General features: G+C 62.5%; 2 protein-coding genes across 13 annotated transcripts in view; both read right to left on the bottom strand.

Annotated features, from left to right (window-relative positions):
* DNM2 (dynamin 2) overlaps nucleotides 1-5561 on the bottom strand; it is a 67699-nt gene extending 62138 nt beyond the window's left edge. For all 10 annotated transcript variants that reach the window (XM_051838120.2, XM_051838119.2, XM_051838117.2 and 7 more), the window contains exon 1: nucleotides 5238-5561. In XM_051838120.2, the coding sequence (XP_051694080.1) occupies nucleotides 5238-5398 (161 nt within the window). In that variant the 5' untranslated portion in view covers nucleotides 5399-5561. The remainder of the gene's footprint in view (nucleotides 1-5237) is intronic.
* A 2870-nt stretch (nucleotides 5562-8431) lies between these two features.
* Nucleotides 8432-15790, bottom strand: QTRT1 (queuine tRNA-ribosyltransferase catalytic subunit 1). 3 transcript variants are annotated; one of them, XM_070059137.1, is made up of 10 exons: nucleotides 15507-15788; nucleotides 15299-15367; nucleotides 15074-15212; nucleotides 11498-11576; nucleotides 11307-11422; nucleotides 9364-9502; nucleotides 9152-9227; nucleotides 8931-9040; nucleotides 8767-8854; nucleotides 8432-8681 (listed from the first exon to the last, which is right to left on the bottom strand). In XM_070059137.1, the coding sequence occupies exons 1-10, from the start codon at nucleotides 15747-15749 to the stop codon at nucleotides 8529-8531; spliced, it is 1212 nt and encodes a 403-aa protein (XP_069915238.1). In that variant the 5' UTR covers nucleotides 15750-15788; the 3' UTR covers nucleotides 8432-8528. The 3 variants fall into 3 exon arrangements, with proteins under 3 accessions (XP_069915238.1, XP_069915236.1, XP_069915237.1); XM_070059135.1 differs by lacking the exon at nucleotides 15299-15367 and having other exon boundaries at nucleotides 15507-15789; XM_070059136.1 differs by lacking the exons at nucleotides 11307-11422; nucleotides 11498-11576 and having other exon boundaries at nucleotides 15507-15790.
* Nucleotides 15791-18637: the final 2847 nt, after the last annotated feature.

Below are 18637 nucleotides of genomic sequence, written 5' to 3' on the forward strand. Positions count from 1 at the left end.
GCCCACCTCGACTGCCCCATCAGAAGCCGCCACGCTCTCCCTGGACCATTCGTGCTCCGTGTCTGGTGCCTAGAATGTCTTTCCCTCCCCTGCAACTGTTCACCTGTTTTCTGTCTACCCTGGTGGCCGCTGGGTCCCCAGCACGTGGCACAAAGCCGGTGCCCGTCGAAGGATCCCAAACGCCGCAAGTCACCTTGTCCGAGGGACAGCAACCTTGTCCTCAGGGCCAGGTGCCACGGTCCCCACCATCCCCCCTGACGTCCAGCAGGCTGCCCACACCTTCCCGTCCCCAGTCCCCATGCCCAGTGCTGCAGGACCCAGACTCCTGGACTCCCGGGCTTCAGGCCCCCCCCCCCCCCGCCAGCCTCAGTTTCCCCATCTGTAAGGCAGGGACGCAGAGAGCAGCAGGGCCTGATGTCACGACCATGGAGTTGCAGACGGAGCCCAGAGGCCGTCCAGCCCCAGACTCAAGTTCAGGGTGACTCCGGGGGGAAATCCCCCAGCACCCAGTGGGGGCCGGTTGCCGGCACTAACAGGAGCGCACAGCCTCACGGCGAGCAGGAGCCCTCGCTTTCCGGTGGCATTTGCTGGGGAGGCAGGGCGACTTCTCCCGTGTACTCCGGTTGCAGCTCATGCCCGCTAAACATCTCATTCCTGCCTCGCGTTTTTCCACTGCTCTAACACAATAAGGGCCTAATTACAGCGCACAGTTGGCGTCTTCCCAGCAAATGCGGGTTTAGCTGATGTTCCCATTTTCCCAACACTCGGACAGCCTATAATTTCAGCCTTTTCATTCAAATGGGGCAAGAGCTTGGCAGACGTGGCTGCGAGCCAGGGCCCGCCGCAGATGCCGGGACGGAGACGCGGGGCCGGGCGGCCCGGGCCAGCCCCTTCGGCCCGGGTCTCTCTGGAAACTCTGAGTTGTTTTGCACCCCTCTCAACTTGTTTTCAGCTCGTCGGAAGGCAGAGAAACAGAGAGAAACGGAGACAGAGAGAGCGCTTCCATCTGCTGTTTCACTCCCCACGTGCCTCTAGCAACCAGGGCCGGGCCAGGCTGACGCCAGGAGCCAGCCGCTCCATCTGGGTCTCCCTCGTGGGTGCAGGGCCCCAGACACTTGAGCCCCCACTGCTGCCCCGCAAGGTGACAGGTTGCGAGCAGCGGAGTCCGAGTCGAGCCCCCCCCACCTCCCGCCCAGGACTGTGAAGTGGGTCCCGGGCATCCTTGAGCCTAAAACGTCTCCCTCTGCAGCTCCCGCCAAAGCCGCCCAGAGGCCAGCGCTGTGTCCCCCGGTGAGAGCCAGGATGCCCGGGACCCATGCCACAGCCAGCTCCATGCCCAGCTGCTCCCCTTCCCTCTCGGCACCCGGGGGGCAGGGGTGGGGGCAGCGGTCACGGCCCAAGTCCTTGCGACCCTGCCACCAGCATGGAGCTCACAGCCCTGGCTTCAGACTCCCCAGGGGCCGGAAGATCGTCTCTCCTTTCTTCTCTCTTTGCCCCCAGCCTCCCAGTACTGCAAGCGGAACGGGTGAAAAATCACCAAGTATTTGTCTGCAGCCACGACCGCACCTTAGGACGGGACCGGGACCAGCCAGGGCGGCGTTTCAGGAACTGGGGAACGGGGCAGCCAGCCAGCCAGCCAGGCGTGCGTGCGTGTGCGTCCAGGCCCTGGCCGCGTCCCCAGCCAGAACTCCGCCTACACTGGCAGGCACCTGTTGAACGAGGTACAGCTCCTTTCCTGGTTTTTAAGGGAACGTGAAATGAACAGCGACCATGGGGTCCAGGCTGAAGGCACGCGAGACGCAAAAGGCACCCCACCCCCAATTTCCAGATGAGGAAGCCGAGGCCCCGCCCAGGCCACCAGGCTCCGCCCCTGCCCCTGCCCCAGGAGCTGCAGGCCACCTGGGCGGGCCTTGTGTGGCCTTTGCAAGCCACAAGCTGGTGCTGTCCAAGGGGCTCTCAATGCCCCATATCCGGAGAGGGACAACCCAGCCCAAGTGGGAGGTCACGTGTCCCTTAGTCTCCAGGGACCTGAGCCACGAGCTGGGACCACCAAGGCACAGGCAGGTGCAACAGGACCCCCGTCTTCAGTCCCATGGGGACCCATGGACAGCTGCTCCTTGTCAGAACAGTACAGGGCCGGCGCTGTGGTGTAGCGGGTGAGACCGCCCCCTGCAGTGCCGGCATCCCACATGGGCGCCGGTTCGTGTCCCGGCTGCTCCACTTCCGATGACCATCACGACACCTCCTTGTCCTCCCCTTTCACTTTCCTCCTCAGACACAGCTCAGAGGCCCCAGGGCCTTTGCACTGGCTGCATCCCTCCCCACTAAACTCTCGACTTGATCCTGCCCTTTACCCTTTGCCCCTTCCTTGCCCAGGGCAAGGTGTGGCTCGCTCTCACTTCTGTCCCAGGCTCAAAGGCAAGGACCGACCTGACGTTTTGAGCCCTTTCTCCCTGCTCGTCCCAAGCACTCTAAATCCTATTTCAGCCCCACTCCATCCCCAACAAAGCGGCACGTGGTGCAGCGGCTAAGGCCCCAGCTTGTGCCCCGGCGTACCCGAGTGCCCGTTTTGGTTTCACTCATGCGCACTGTGCTGGAGGGGACCAGGTGTCGGCTCAAGCACTTGGCTCCCTGCCACCCACGTGGGAGACCCGGATGGAGCTGCTGGAGCCTGGCTTCGGCCTGGCCCAGCCCAGGGGGGCGTGAGCCAGCGGGTGGAAGACCTCTGTCTCTGACTTGCAAATCAAATGGGAATAAATCGATAAAAATTATATGCACGATGCCCATATTGAAGAGAAAAGGTGGAGGCGGGCGCTGTGGTATAACTGGTGAAGCTGCCGCCTGCAGCGCCGGCACCCACAGGGGCGTGGATTCTGTCCCGGCGGCTCCACTTCCCATCCAGCTCCCCGCTAATGCGCCTGGGAGAGCAGAGGAAGATGGCCCAAGTGCTTGGGCCCCTGCACCCGTGTGGGAGACCCGGATGGGGCTCCTGGCTCCTGACTGGCCGTGATCTGGCCATTGCAGCCATTTGGGGAGTGAACCAGGGGATGGAAGACACCCCCCCATAACTCTGACTCTCAAATAAATAAATACTTACAAAAAAAAAAAAAAAAAAAGGAAGGGCAGAAGAGCCCCTGGCCAGAGGTCTCACAGCAATGACAACGACAGGGACCCTGACCTGGAGGTGACACACACCCGGCGTGGCCTGGCAGCGGTCCCATTTCCTAGCTGAGCAAACTGAGGCTGAAGGCAGCAAGCACACAGGCCAGAGCCCCTGCTGAGCCACCCTCCCTCTCCCCCTCCCTCCTGCCAGCCCCAGAGGCTGAGCGCCCGGGGCCAAGAGGGAGCCACGCCCCATCCTCCTCAGGGCCACAGATATACCTGCTGGGGCAGGGGCTGGGCGAGCGCTAGGGAGGAGTGGGGACAGCGGCAGCCGCTGATCGGAGACCCACGGTCACTGCCAGGGCTGTGAGGACGCCGACGGCAGCCACGGGTCCAGGACCCACACACTCTCATCCAGGTGCAGGCGAGGTCCGGTTATCACGCCCACATCACAGAGAACACCCTGGAGACCCAGAAAGCCAAATCCGTCCCCAGCGGAACACCAGGCAGTGGGCCAGGGCCTAAGCACCACCCCAAGACCTGCTGGCCCGGAGCGGGTGCTGCCCCCATGCCATATCCGAATGCCAGGGAGGAGCCGCCTCCACTTCTGCTCCAGCCTCCTGGGAGAGCTCCAGCGCTCGGCCCCTGCCTCCCCCAACAGCGCGCGGTGCCTCCCCCAACAGCCAGGAGCGAGGCTGCTCCGGGCCTCAGTGTCCCGCTCTGTAAAATGGGGCCACAGCAGCCGCACTCCCTGACGGCGGACCGTGCAGGGAGTTTGTTTCAAAGCGCTTTGACGGTGGCTCACGCTCACGGTCGGCACAAAGCCGCCCCATCCAGGCAGACCCGTGTGCCGGACAACGCACCAAGCCAGCACCTCCAGTGCAACTCCCCGGGCGCCTGGGGGGGCCGTCACCCCATTTGTAGCACAGAAAACTGAGGCTTACGGAAGCCAAATGACCGTGCCAGGGCCCCAGGCAAAGGAAGCAGACGGAGCGGGAAGCCAGGGCAGGCAGGAAGCCGGCCTGAGGCTTGGGCCAAGTCTGCACCTGCCCACCACAGAGGAGGACGCAGGGCCACGGAGGAAAGTCTCGCTGCGGAGCTGGGGGAGGCGGGGCCCGGGCGCCCTCCTGTGCCCCTCGTGGGACCCTCACTCGGGCTGGGGCCCTTTCCCTTCACCACTGCAAGGGGCGACAGTCATGCCAATGGCCAGAACGACCAGGATGTCACCAGTCGGCAGCCAAGCCGGCACACAGTGGAGCACTTCCTGGAATGGAGGTGGGGGCAGGGAGGCGCCGGGAGGGCTCCATTCATTAGCGTCAGCGAGTGGAATCTGCCCACTGGGCACTGCGGCCAACGCCGGCTTCCCAGCCTGAGCCACCGAGACCAAACCAAGCACAAAGACCCTTCCCACGCCCCACGGTGGGGGCGCCCCCTGACCCGGCTCAGGAACAAACCCAGGGGGAAGGTGCCTCCACCAAGTCCTACTTCCAGCTCAGGCACGCAGGGAAGGGGCTCCACTCCCCACCACTCTCCCCGCACCGGGAGCCCGAGGGGCGGGGCCAGACACCTGCTGGGGCAGGAGAAGGACAGACACCAGGACAGCCAGCCAGAGCAGCCGCTTGGCAGAGAGGAGCCGGCGTTCACCAGGCACCACGCTGAAGAATCAGACGGCACGACAGGGTGCCCTAGGGCACAGCCAATCAGACGGCGGAGGCCAGCGAGGGGCTGGCAACACAGCAGCTTCCGAGGGTTCCAGTCTGTGAGCGCCCCGGATGGGCGGCGGAGGGCACCCTGGCCAGGCGGGGCCGGACAGATGGACAGCCGCATGGTGGTGGTAGGGAGGCTTGTCCGCGGCCGGCCAGACGGGCAAACTGACCGCAGGGGTCGCCCCCTAGGCTGGTCTCGCCGAGACAAGACGGCCAAGCGGGGATCCGCGCCTGGCCCCCACCGCCGGCCACCACTGGGCGGGGAGCGGAGCCCGGAAGGGACCCCGTGCACGGCTGCAGCGAGCCCTCCGCCCAGGGCGTCCGCAGGGCCCGCCTCTCCGTCCCCGTCCCCGCCGCGGGCACGCAAGCGCCGCACTCACGCCATTCCCGGGCCGCCCGCCCGCCCGCCCGCCCCGCGGCCCCGCTCACCGGCCCACGAAGTTCTCGAGCACCGAGCTCTTGCCGGCGCTCTGGCCGCCCACCACGGCGATCTGCGGCAGGTCCAGGTGGCAGCTCTGGCCGATGGAGCTGAAGGCGTCCTGCAACTTGTTGACCAGCGGGATCAGCTCCTCCATCCCGCGGTTGCCCATGGCGCCGGCCCGAGCGCCCCGCGCTCCACGCCCGTCCCCCCCGCCCCGGCCCTCAACGACCCCCCGGCCCCGCGGCGTCTGCGGCCGTTGCTCCCCGCCCGCCCGGGCCTCGGCGCGACGCCCGCTCCCGGCTCGGCCTCACGGTCGCCGCCTCATCCGGTTCTCAGGCGACACCCGACCCGAGCGACCTCCCGCCCCGGCCCCGGGGGCTGCGCCCAAAGCCCTCGCGCCGCTGCCTATTGGACTTGAGCGCAGCCACTCGTGCACGACAGCCAATGAAATTGAGGCACGGGCCCCTGGGTTGATAGGCCTTCCCCATGAGTACTATCTCGCGGGCTCATTGGGCTCCAGAACTGTCACTGCTGTGCGAGAGCCAATAGCGTCGGAAAGCGAGTTGTCAGGGCTGGGAGGCGGTGTTTCAGGGGGGGAGTATGTTGGCCCGCCCACTGGGGGAGCACCGCTGTCTTATTGGTGGAAAGAAGCGCCGGTCGAAAAAGCTGCCCAATGATGTCAAGGATCAATTCTTAAGACACCGGTTTGTCACTTGACTCTACTTAGTTCCCTAAAAATTTCCCATTGGCTTGTATAAATATCATTTCGTTTGCTCAGCCAACAAGGTAAAAGAGGGCAGGCTTTAACGACGGAGTCTTGGTTCTGATTGAGAACGGCATCTGTCAATCAACGCAGCTCCCGTTCTCCCCGGTGTTTGTTGCTCGTCCTGCTCTTGGGAAGTTGAGGACCGAAGGGCGACGCCTTGTGGCGGGACTCGGTGGTCGTCACTCGGGAGTTTCCGGGAACGGCAGAAAACTACAAGTCCCAGAATGCATCTCGGAGGCCAGTGGGCAGACTTGCCCCGGGAGCCTGGTACCGAGGCGCTGGTGCACCCCAGGGACAGGCGGCTACGCGTGCAGCCGCGCCCCCGGGCCTTTGCGCCTGCAACTCTGGCACCCTGTGAGCACCCCCCACAAGACTCAACCAATCTTCCCCGCAGTGTAGACGGGCGGCTTTGCAGGCAGCAGGTGGGGCGTCCGGGCACTGGAACCCTGGCCCTCTTGGACGAGAGGGAAGATTTTAAGGGATTCGGTCCCTGTGGTACGAATGGGCCAGCGTGCAGGCAACCCCTTGAGAACACAGGAGCAATATAGAGTGAGTTCGAGCAGCTGTTAGGGGCAGCTTGGGACGCCTCGGAGTGCCTGGGGTGCAGCAGGTGATGGCTCCTAGCGGGTCCCCGAAACCCACGTGGGAGGCTGAGACAGATGGAGTTCCTGGCTCCTGGGTCTGGCCCGGGCCGGCGCTGACTGCTGTCCAGCACCAGACGTGGAAGATCTCTCACTGTCTCTGCCTTTCAAATAAATAAATCTTTAAAAATAAATCAATTAGGAAACTTCGTGTACTGGCGCAGGAGCAAGCAATTGGATGTGTACTGGCGGGGGGAGGGGGAGGCAAGCAGCGTGCGGAACCACACGGAACGTACATTGAGGAAAAACCCGGCAAGGTTCCCTGGCTGCCGTGCTACCGGAGGTGTAGACCCTGCACAGGCACCGCGTCTCTCAAAAGCCCCATCTTCTGAGTCTGAGCTGTGGTTGCTCTTATCTGTGGTCCATCCCGGGTGACTGCTGTGGCCTGAGGGTTTGTGAGACCCCAAAATTCAACGAAACACTACCCTGCTTGTGATGGCTTTGGGGGCGTTAGGATTAGTGCGGGGACAAACCAGACCCCAGGGGCTCCCGGCTCCTTCCACGCTGAGCGCATGCCGAGACAGCTGGCGCCTTGGCCTCACGCCTCCCAGCCCCCTGGGAGAGACAAGCTCCCGTGGTTTGGAATCATCCAGCTTATGGTGCTTAGAGACAGACAGACAGACAGAGACTCAGAGAGAGAGGGATCTCTTCCATCCGCTGGTTCACTCCCCGCATAGCCATAACAGCCTGGTGCCGGGCCGGTCAGAAGCCAGGAGTCAGGAGCTTCTTCCCGGTCTCCCACGTGGGTGCAGGGGCCCAAGCACTTGGGCCGTCTCCCGCTGCTTCCCCAGACACATTAGCAAGGAGCTGGATTAGAAGTGGAGCAGCCGGGACTTGAACTGGCGCCCAAATGGGATGCCGGCGTCACAGGCAGCGGCTTTACCCAGCATGCCACACTGCAGACCCCTAGTGGGAATCTGATGACGACAAGCTGACTAAGCAAAGACAGGCAACAACCAAGCTAAGCGTTTCCTTCCTCCAAACCTAAGCACTCGGGTCCCACGGTTACAACTGCTCAATGCAAGGGTGCTGCAGAGAGTTCACGGCAAATGGAATGAAGACTTCGGTTTATTTGGGCACAAGACATTTAGAAAGGTACATGTTTTTCAAAATTCACTTTAAAAAATATTTTAATCTATTTTAAAGCCAGTTGGGAGAGACAGCCGGAGAGGTCTTCCATCCACGGAGTCACTTGCCCACAGCAGCCACACCTGGGCCAGCCCCGCGCGGGGAGCTCGGAACTCAACCCCCGAGGCCATGTGGGTGGCATGGGTGGCCCCAAGCGCTTGCGCCTCACCACGGCTCCCAGCGTGCAAAGCCGGGACTGCAACCGGGGACAACAGCTCGGGGTGCGGGCATCTGGACCCCACCCCCACCCCAGGCCTTCCCCACGAACCTCTGGAAGGTCCCCGCCGACACCCGGGAGGCAGCACGGTGCCGCGCGGGGCGGAAGCACCCGTGGGCAGCCCTGCCTGGCCACGAGGAGCCACACTGCCCTCAGGGTCAAGGCCGAGGGCCTAGGCCCCCAAGTGGAGCTGCCACTTCCTGGACGGTGACCTTGGCCAAGCCACTTCCCCCTGGGCCGGTTCCTCCCTCGTCAAAGATGGGCGCACAGCGCCCCCTCCAGGGTGTTCGGAGAACAACCGAAGAGGTCCCAACCTGGGCTGGGCCAAGGGGTCTCCAGTTCTTTGAGCTGCTGCTGGGGGCCACTTCTCGGAAGTTGGGGACACCCAGGGGTGGTGACGCCCGCATCAGGTAGGGGACCCACCGCCCCAGGAAGAGGAAGCCACGGACGCACGGTTAGCATTGTAATTAAAAAACAGTAATAAAAACTACCCACAACATCCCCGAGTCCTCTGTCCGGCCCAGCGCCCTTGGCCGGCGCGGCCGGGTCAGCCCAAGGTGATTCCCACGGAGGCCAGGGCTTCGGTGGCCCAGGGCGGGCAGAGGGTGCGGTCCCCGTACATGGTGCCCATGAAGTCGCGCACGAACTCGGGGAAGCGCTGCTCCACGATGCTGGCGCGCACCGCGCTCATCAGCCGCAGCTGCGCACACGAGGGCGGGCGGCCGTCAGCCCCCGGGCGCCCCCGCCGCCCCGCCCGCCCCCCGGGCGCCCCCGGGCTGGCCCACCTGGTAGGCGACGTTGTGGACCGTGAGGTGGTGCAGCGCGGCCGTGTTGTCGCTGTGCAGCAGCGCGTGCAGGAAGGCCCGGCTGTGCCTGCAGGCCGGCGGCCGTGAGCCCGGGGCCCGCACCCGCACCCGGCCCGCCACGCCCGCCCGCGGGCAGCGCTGACCTCTGGCACGTGGGGCAGGTGCAGTCGGGGTCGATGGGGCCGAAGTCCTTCTGGTACTGCTTCTTCTTCAACTGCACGTTCCCCGTGGGCACCAGGGCGGAGCCGAACCGCTGGGCGCAGAGAAGGGCGGGGCGGGGCGGGTCACGTCACTGGGTGGGGGGCGCCCAGGGGCCTTCTCCCCGCCCCCTAAGCCACGCCCCCGCCCCTGCCCCAGGCCTCACCGCCGTCCGGGTCGGGTAGACGCAGTCGAACATGTCACATCCAAGAGCCACGCAGACCACGAGATCCGTGGCATAGCTGGGGGAGGGGGAGAGGCAGCCTGGGAGGGGGAGTTTCCCGCCTGGGGGGTGCGTGCGTGCATGCCGGGCCCCGCCCCTCCCTGGCCCCGCCCCCACCCGCCCGTCCTCCAGGCGCTCGCCCTCTGCCCACCTACCCGACGCCCATCAGGTAGCGGGGTTTGTCCTTGGGCAGCCGCGAGGTGCTGAGCTCCACCATGCGCCAGAACTGCTCCTTGCTCTCGCCGCCGCTCAGGCCTCCGATGGCGAAGCCGGGGACGTCCCTCTTGGTCATCTCTGCGGCACAGGGGCGAGTGAGGGGCTGCCCCGGCCAAGGGCCAGCGCCTCGTCCGCGTCCCCGGCCCCGGCCCAGACCCGGCCCAGACCCGGCCCAGAACCCCACAGCCCTGCGGGGAGAGAGAGAGGGAGCCAGGGTCTGCCTGCCCCAGGGGCCTGCCAGAAGGCTCAGAGACCATTTGAAAAACAAAAATGTATTTATTTAAAAGGCAGCGCGGCAGAGGGAATAAAAGAGAAAGATTTTCCATCTACTGGTCCCAATCCAAATGCCCCGAACAGCCCGGACTCAGCCAGGCGAAGCTAAGAAACTGGAGCTCCATCCGGGTCCCCACGCGGGGGCGGGGCCCCAGCACTTGGCCCATCCTCTGCTGCTCTCCCAGGCCACAGCAGGGAGCTGGACCGGAAGTGGAGCAGCGGGACTCGAACCAGTGCCCCAAGGGATGCCGGTGCTGCAGGCGGTGGCTTCACCCGCTGCGCCCTGACACCGGCTCCAGCATGACGACTTCTGACAAGAGGTAAACAGTGACAGAGGAGCAGGCATCGCGGTGCAGAGGATCGGCCGCCCCCTTGGGCTGCCTCCATCCAAGTCAGGCTGTGGTCCTGGCTACACAGCGTTTCCAATCCAGCGCCTCACTGATGCACGCGAAGGCAGCAGGTCACGGCCCAGGACGCGGGCCCTGCCAGCCTGGGGCCTGATGGAGCTCCTGGCTATGGCTCCGACTTTGGCTTTGCCCACCGCTGGCGGCTGCACCCATTCAGGGAGTAAGCCAGTAGATGGGACACCTTTCTCTCTCTCTCTCTGTCACTCTCTCTCTCCCTGTCACCTCGTCGCACAGATGAGGAAGCCAAGGAGCACAGAGGGAAACCGCGGGCCCCAGGTGGCGCATGCGCTAAGCCTGGATTTGAACTTGGGCCCCAGCTGCCAAGGTCAACCAAGCTTTGGTTGTCTGGGGATGGCCTCTGGGTTAAATTATTTACTTGAGAAGAAAAACGAGACAGAGAGAGGGCTGCAACTGGACTAGGCCAAAGCTGGAGGGCAGGCAGAGTCCGCCCACCCCTAGGCCCCCGGGGTCGGCAGGGACCGAATCCCTGGGCCACCCCATCCCGCCTCCCAGGGTCTGCCAGAGCAGGAAGCCACAGTTACGAGCCACGGCTGGAAAATGAACGCAGGTGTTTCCACATGGGGCGCGGGCACCGTAACCGCGAGATCAAAGCCCGTACCCCCTGATAGGCACTGAAGCCGACGGAAACAGCACTGACCGGATCGTGGAGCACGGGCTAACCCGCCACCCGCCACAGCGGATCCCATGCTGGAGCGCTGGCTTGAGTCCTGCTCGCTCCACTGCCGATCCAGCTGCCTGCTAATGTGCCAGGTAAGGCAGCGGCAGATGGTCAAGTGCCTGGGCCCCTGCACCCACGTGGGAGACCCAGATGGAGCTCCCGCTCCTGCTTTGGCTTTGGCCCTCTGCTGGCTGTGGGGCACCTGGGGAGTGGACCAGTGGATGGAAGAGCTCTCTCTGTCAGTTTGCCTAAGGAACATTCAGAACCCAGCTCGGCCTCATCCAAGCTGTGGGACCTGGGCTAAGGGAGGAGACAGTCCCGTGCCTCAGTTTCCCCAGCTGTGACCTTGTCCACCCAGCCCACAGGAAGTGGACAGTGCCCAGGGGTGGCCCCAGAACCACTCGTCCTGGGGGCCACTACTGCTCCTGGACCTTTACTTCAGCGCGCCTCCCACCGGAGCGCCCATTCACCCGGGGACAGCCACTGCCCTGCACTGTCGCGGGCCACGCCCACACGGCTCTACCTTCAAGGCAGGTGGCCCGGAGCTTTGCGTCCAGGCCGCCCTGGATGATGGCGAAGAGGTTCTGCTTGTCCGGCCGCCGATGGGCTGCGATGCACCGGTCCAGCCAGCGGACTGACCTGCAAGAGGGCCCCCGTCATAGGCGCTCCGGGCCTGGCGGGGGGCAGGGGGGAGGGAGGTGTGCAGGCCCACACCTGTGCATGGCCTCCTCCACGCGTGGGCCCGTCACGGTGCTGCTGACCACGTCGTCCAGCTGCATGATGATGTCGGAGCCTGGGGCGGGGTGGGGGAGGGGAGGACAAGGACGCCGTCACTGGGAAGGCCCCCGGCTCTTGTTGGGGCCACGCTGGGCCCTCCAAGTCCCTCCCAGCAGTGGCCGCTCAGTCTGTTTCAACAGCAGCCAAGGGAGCTTTTCAAACAGTGCCTCTGACCCTGCGGCCCCCAGAGTAAAATCGCCTGTGTGCGGCAGGCGTCTGGCACGGCGGTTAAGGTGCCACCTGCATCCCCTATCAGAGGCATGGGTCCACTCCCAGTTCCAGCCCCTGGGAGGCAGCAGGCGGTGGCCCATGTGCTGGGGCCCCTGCCGCCCACATGGGAGACCCGGATGCAGCTCCTGGCTCCTACTTCACCCAGTCCTGGCCATCTGGGGCGTGAAAAAGCGGATGGAGACTTGGCTTTCTCAGCATACTCTGTTTTTCTAATAAATAATCTTTTTTTTTTTTTAATTTATTTATTTGACAGAGTTAGACAGTGAGAGAGAGAGAAAGGTCTTCCTTCCATTGGTTCACCCCCCAAAATGGCTGCTACGGCCAGTGCGCTGCGCCAATCCAAAGCCAGGAGCCAGGTGCTTCCTCTTGGTCTCCCATGGGGTGCAGGGCCCAAGCACTTGGGCCATCCTCCACTGCACTCCCGGGCCACAGCAGAGAGCTGGCCTGGAAGAGGAGCAACCGGGACAGAATCCAGCACCCATATGGGATGCTGGCGACGCAGGTGGAAGATTAACCAAGTGAACCATGGTGCCAGCCCAATAAATATATCTTTAAAAGCTACGATCAAAGGCTTTTGGCAAAGCTAAGGACATAGTCCTCATTCACTTGTCCAACCCACAGAGCAGGCCAATGCTGTGGCGCCATAGGTTAATCCTAGGCCTGGGCACCAGCATCTCACATGGGCGCTGGTTCGAGTCCTGGCCGCTCCACTTCCCATGCAGCTCTCTGCTCAACTTCCGATCTCTGCTGTGGCCTGGGAAGGCAGTGGAAGATGGCCCAAGTCCTTGGGCCCCTGCACCTGCGGGGGAGACCCGGAAGAAGCTTCTAGGTCCTGACTTCGGGTCAGCTCAACTCTAGCCATTGCGGTCATCTGGGCAGTGAACCAGTAGTTGGAATACCTCTCTCTCTCTCTCTCTCTCTCTCTACCTCTACCTCTACCTGTCTCCGTAACTCTGCCTTTCAAATAAATAAAAATAAATCTTCATAAAAAAAAAGTTAAAGAACTGGGCACACACATTGGAGCACCATCACAGGGACCCAATCAGAGGCCAGAACACCCCCTGCAGCAGCGGCCAGTCAAGGGCAGAGCCGTCACGGTGGAGCGGGCCACAGGACACGCCCCTGTACACTGATGGGAAGGGAACGCTTAGGACTCGACTCAGCCTGGTAAGCATTGCCGGAGGCCTGGGGCCGGCGCGGCGGCGCAGCGGGTTAAGCCAGGGCTTGCGACGCCCCCGGCAGCATCCCATAGGAGCGCCAGTTTTGAGTCCCGGCTGCTCCGCTTCCCAGCCAGCTCCCTGCGAGGGTGCCTGGGAAAGCTGCAGAAGACGGCGCAGGTGCTTGGGCCGCTTGACCGACCTGGCAGACCCGGGTGGGGCTCAGCCTGGGCCGCCGCTGGCTGTTACGGGTATTTGGGGAGTGAACCAGCAGGTGGAAGACCTCTCTCTGCCTTTCCATTAAATAAAACGAGAGAGAGAGACAGAGACAGAGAGAGAGAGAGATACAGAGACAGAGAGAGAGATATAGAGACAGAGAGACAGAGACAGAGAGAGACAGAAAATCCTTATTTCAAAAGGAAAACCTGGAACTGCTCCCCCAATTTTTCTTTTTAGAATAAAACAAATTAAGACCTAGAACAACAAAACTACAATGGTGGGTCCACACCCTCAACTGTTTTTTTTTTTTTTTAAATTTTATTTATTTATTTGTGAGGCAGAGTTAGAGAGAGAGAGAGAGAGAGAGAGAGGTCTTCATCCGCTGGTTCACTCCCCAGATGGCCGCAATGGCCAGAGCTGAGCTGATCCGAAGCCAGGAGCCAGGAGCTCCATCCGGGTCTCCCACGTGGGTGCAGGAGCCCTAGGACTTGGGCCACCTTCTACTCCTTTCCCAGGCCACAGCAGAGAGCTGGATCAGAAGTGGAGCAGTCGGGACCTGAACCGGCGCCCATATGGGATGCTGGTGCCGCAGGTGGAGACTTAGCCCACTACACCACAGCACCGACCCCCTCGTCTGTTTATTGCCCCCATGATGCACTCAGTGGATGTGCGGTGACACTGAGTGACAGGCACTTCATCAACGGTGACAGGTGCACCACCTTGACAGGGATGTGCTCTGCTGTGGGGGGTGGGGGATGGGAAGGCAGCAGTGGCTTATGGGAACTCCCTACACTTTCCATTCAATTTCATTTTGAATCTCAAAGTCTATCTTTTTTAAGACTTATTATTTTATTTACTCAAAAGGCAGAGTTACAGAGGAAAAAGGAGAGACAGAGATCTTTCACTCGCTGGTTCACTCTCCAGATAGCCACAATGGCCAGCGCTGGGTCAGGCTGAAGCCAGGAGCCAGGAGCTTCTTCCTGGTCTCCCATGCAGGTGCAGGGGCCCAAGCACTTAGGCCATCTTCTACTGCTTTCCCAGGCCACAGCAGAGAGCTGGACTGGAAGTGGAGCAGTCAGGACTCGAACCGGTGCCCATATGGGATGCCGGCTATGAAGATGGCAGCTTAGCTTTACCGGCTAAGCCACAGCACTGGCCCCTTAATTCATGATTTAGAGAAATGACAGCAACAGTGATCATAAATAACAGCCTCGGCAGGCCAGCACTGCGCTGAGCGAGTTCGGAACACTCCCCCGCTCGCTCTTGTCGTTCTTCAAGACTTACACACTTATTTACTCAAATGGTGGAATGGCAGAGAGGGAGAGACAGCAGGAGAGAAAGATCTTCCACCAGCGCTGGTCACTCCCCAAAAGCGAGGGCTGGGCCAGGCTGACGCCAGGAGCTCCATCCGGGTCTCCCACGTGGGCCGTCCCCTGCTGCCTCACCGGGCGGATCTGCAGGGCGCCGGCGCCGGCGTGCCACCGCGGGGACACGAACAAGCCCTCTGATGTGGGACGGGATGGGGGATTTGCAAGCTGCTCCACGTTCATTCTTGTCAACAACCCTAAAGGGGGGCGGGGGGAGGGGTGCTGTGCCACAGCCTGCAACACCAGCAGCCCACACGCGGGCTCCGGTTCGCGTCCCAGCCGCTCCACTTCGGATCCAGCTCCCTGCAAATGCACCTGGGCAAAGCGGCAGAAGATGGCCCCCCAGTATCTGGGCCCCTGCCACCCACACAAGAGACCCGGATGAAGCTCCTCGCCCCTGCTTCCTTCTGGATCTAGAGAGTGATGCAGCGGATGGAAGACACCCCCCACTGCACCCATCCCGGAGGAGGAAGGCGGGCCTGGACTCCCCCCTGCCCCACAGAGGGAGGGAAGGAGCGGCTCCCCGGGGGTCGCCTCACCCAGCGCGTTCTGGATCTCCACGGACCTCTCGGGACTCAGAAGGGTCTCATCGCCGTCGTAGGGCGAGCGGAAGCGGACGCCCTCCTCCGTCACCTCGGACAGGGACACCAGGGACACCATCTGGAAGCCGCCGCTGTCCTGGGGGAGCCCGCGCAGGGCTGTCAGACGGAGCGGGGGGCGGAGGGGGCTCTTCTCCCCAGCCCAGCGCCCCTGCGCCCCCTCACCGTCAGCAGGTTGTGGGGCCAATTCATGAAGCCGTGGAGGCCGTGGGCTTTCTGGATCAGCTCGGGGCCCTGGGGTGGACAGTGTGGCAGGTGCGGGGTGAGCGGGGTGACCGCCCTCGGGAGGCGAGCCCGGGACTGGGGTCCACCCGAGGGATCCCCCCACCCCACCGCGTCCCGCCGCCACCCCGCTGGGGCCGAGCGCACCCACCGGCCGCAGACCCAGATGGTAGGTGTTGCCCAGGCAGATCCGGCAGCCCAAGGCGTCCAGCTGCTCCGTGGTGATGCCTTTCATAGTGGCCTGCGTGCCCACCGGCATGAACACGGGAGTGGCCACCGTCCCGTGCGGCAGCCGCAGCTCGCCCGCCCGCGCCCTGGAGCGGCTGCACTCGGCCACCAGCCGCATGATCCGCGGAGCCGACTCCAGGGACGCCGGGCTGGCCGCGGCCGCCATGTTGCCTGGCCGGAAACACGTGAGCGTTGCGATGCTGTAGGCGGCGCCATCTTGGTCCGGGTCACGTGACGAGAGACGCACGCCGACGGCCCGGAAGAGCGCCCGGGGACCATGGCAACGGACGCCTACGCGCGGGGGCGCCGCGGGGGGCCCGCGCGTCGCTTCCTCCCGCCGCCCGCCAAGGCGTGGCCTCGGAATCCTCTGCCTGCTCTGCCATCAAAGCCGTCATTTTCTCCCGTGGACGTGGGGCGACTGCCAGCTCTGGCAGCGTCAGGGCGTTGTCAGGACAACAGGAGAAGCGGGGAGGATGCGTGGATTTCTACGCGGGCTTTTGTCTTCCCGAGGGGTCGGAACGAGCATGGAAGTGCCCACGAAACACGTGTCTTCCGTGGAAGACGCACTCCCAGACGCGGGCCCGGCCCCCGCGCACGCGTGCGCGTCCGTCCGTGCGGTGCCCGCCGTTGGGCACCTGCCCGCCAACCCTGGGACGACGCCATGTGGAGCTTGGGCTGTGTTCCGCTGAGAGTCTGTGATGCAGAATCGGTGCGTTTGTTTTGCTTTGACGTGGGGCTGGTATCTGTCGAGGCCAGCAGAGAGCGCCATTGTCCCAGAGCACTGCCTCTGGGAACCTCGGGCCCTGGGCGCGTTCCGCAGGGAGCCCCACCGCGCGGCCTGTGCACTTGCTGGTGGATCTGTGGGCAACTCAGCCTTGCTGAATTCCTCCTAGAGGGCCATCTTTCTCACAGGCGGCCCCACTTCCAAAGATTCAGACCCCCAACCAACCCCGCACAGGAAGATCCCACCCTCTGTCGCTCTGTCATATCACTTGTGATTGATGTTATATAATTTCAAAACCCTCTATATAACAGCAGTTTCAAAAAGTTTTTAAAAAATATTTGAGAGGCAGAGAGAATGGTCCCGTCCACTCGTTCACTCCACAGATGCCTGAAATGCGTTGGACCAGACCAGGATAAAGCTGGGAGCCAATAACCCACTTCAGATCTCTCGTGTGGGTGGCTGGGACCCTAGCATTGGATACTGCCTCCCAAGGTGGGCGTGGGCAAGGCAGCTGGAGCCAGGAGCCCGAGATAGGAATCAAACCCACGTCTTCTGTGGCGACAACCACTCGACTAAATGCCTGCTCTCCCCCAAAGTTTTATCCTGCTCCCTGCTTTGAAAAGACTAGAGGGGCTGGCGCTGTGGTGTAGCAGGTTAAGCTGCCACCCACAGTGCCAGCATTGCATATGGGTGTCGGTTCAAGTCTCAGCTGCTCCTCTTCCCATCCAGCTCTCTGCTGTGGCCTGGGAAAGCAGTGTGGGATGGCCCAAGTCCCTGCACCCGTGTGGGAGAGCCGGAAGAAGCTCCTGTTTCCTGGCTTCGGATCGGCACAGCTCCGGCTGTTGCAGCCATCTGAGAGGCGAACCAGTGGATGGAAGCCCTCTCTCTCTACCTCTGTCTCTGTGCAACTCTGACTTTCAAATAAATAAAAAAGAGACAGACAGACAGACAGACTAGAGGTGGATTGCACTCAAGGATGGGAGGCCTGGAAGTCCAAGTCTCCCAGCCAGGCCCCAGGGCGTCAGGGGCTGCACACAGAGCCCAGCACCGTGCCTTGGGCTCCTGAGCTCCCACAGATGCCTCTTCGACACCCCCCACACACACACCGGCCCTGAGAAAGCGTGCATGTCCGGGTGGAGCCCCTGATGGCACCTCGGCCTGCCCAGCCCTCTCCATCTCCTTCACGGTAACACCATGCACTCCTCGCGGCTCAGACTGAAGTCAGGGCTGTCTCTGACCTCCCCGGTCACTCCCACCCTCCTCTGACTTGTCAGCAAACCCTAGCAGCTCTGCTGTCAAAACCCATCCCAGCTTAGACCACTTCTGGGTGCTCCACAGCCCTCACCATGCTCCAGACTCCAGCGTTTCTTTATTTTTTAAAGATAATTAATTGTAGGTATTAAAATAAACTGATTTACTTATTTATCTGAAAGGTAGAGCATTGTGTGTGGGGGGAGACAGAGGGAAAGACAGATGATAGTCTTCCATCCACTGGTTCACTCCCCAAATGGCCTCAAGGGCCAGGGCTGGGCCAAGCCAAAGCCAGGAGCCCGCAATGCCACCTGGGTCTCCCACATGTGTGCAGGGGTCCCAGCACTGAGGCCATCACGCATGAGATCGGGGGTCGGACGTGCAGCAATGGAGGGGTGGGGGCAGCGCTGTGGTGTAGCGGGGAGAGCCGTTGCCTGCGGGGCTGGCATCCCATGTGGGCACCAGTCCCCGTCCCGGCTGCTCTGTATCTGATCCAGCTCCCTGCTAATGGCCTGTGGAAAGCAGTGGAGGATGGCGCGAATGCTGGGGGGCCCGGCACCCATGTGGGAGATTGGTATGAAGCTCCTGGCTCCAGCTGCTCCCGTGGCATTATTATCACGTTACACAACCCACGCGTTATGGACATATCCGCCCACGCAGCAGCGTCTCTGCCTGGGTCTCTCCGGGCTTGTGCTTCAGGTCAGCTCCCATTTCTCCAAGATATCTATCTCTCTGAATCTCCTTTCAGTAATAACCCTATACTGATACACACTGTGTGGTTTTGTTTGCGTGAAAATAAATTGACTTTGCTCTTCTGTCTGAATGATAGCTTCACTGGGTACAGAATCTAAAGAGAACCATGATGTTTCCTCATCACGTCGAACACCTATCGCATTTGTGCCACCCATCCTCTCTGGCAGGAAGCAGTGTCCCAGGGCAGGGGAGGCGGCTGGGGGTGAAGACGCCGCTACAGCCCCTCTGACCAGACCCAGCATCCTGCTAACGTGTCTGGGAAAGCAGTGCCACTCTCCTGGAAGACCCAGATGGACCTCCTGGCTCCTGGCTTTGGCTTGGGGTGG

Source organism: Oryctolagus cuniculus, chromosome 16 (assembly GCF_964237555.1).
Source record: "Oryctolagus cuniculus chromosome 16, mOryCun1.1, whole genome shotgun sequence".
Taxonomy (NCBI): Eukaryota; Metazoa; Chordata; class Mammalia; order Lagomorpha; family Leporidae; genus Oryctolagus; species Oryctolagus cuniculus.

Excerpts from the sequence above, each read along its gene's own strand:
- QTRT1 (XM_070059137.1), bottom strand. The coding sequence starts at position 15,749 with ATGGCGGCCGCGGCCAGCCCGGCGTCCCTGGAGTCGGCTCCGCGGATC. Across the intron at positions 15,213-15,298 it reads GGCCCCACAACCTGCTGACG|GACAGCGGCGGCTTCCAGAT; the intron begins GTGAGGGGGCGC and ends GGGCTCCCCCAG. Across the intron at positions 11,577-15,073 it reads GGAGATCCAGAACGCGCTGG|GCTCCGACATCATCATGCAG; the intron begins GTGAGGCGACCC and ends ACCCCGCCCCAG.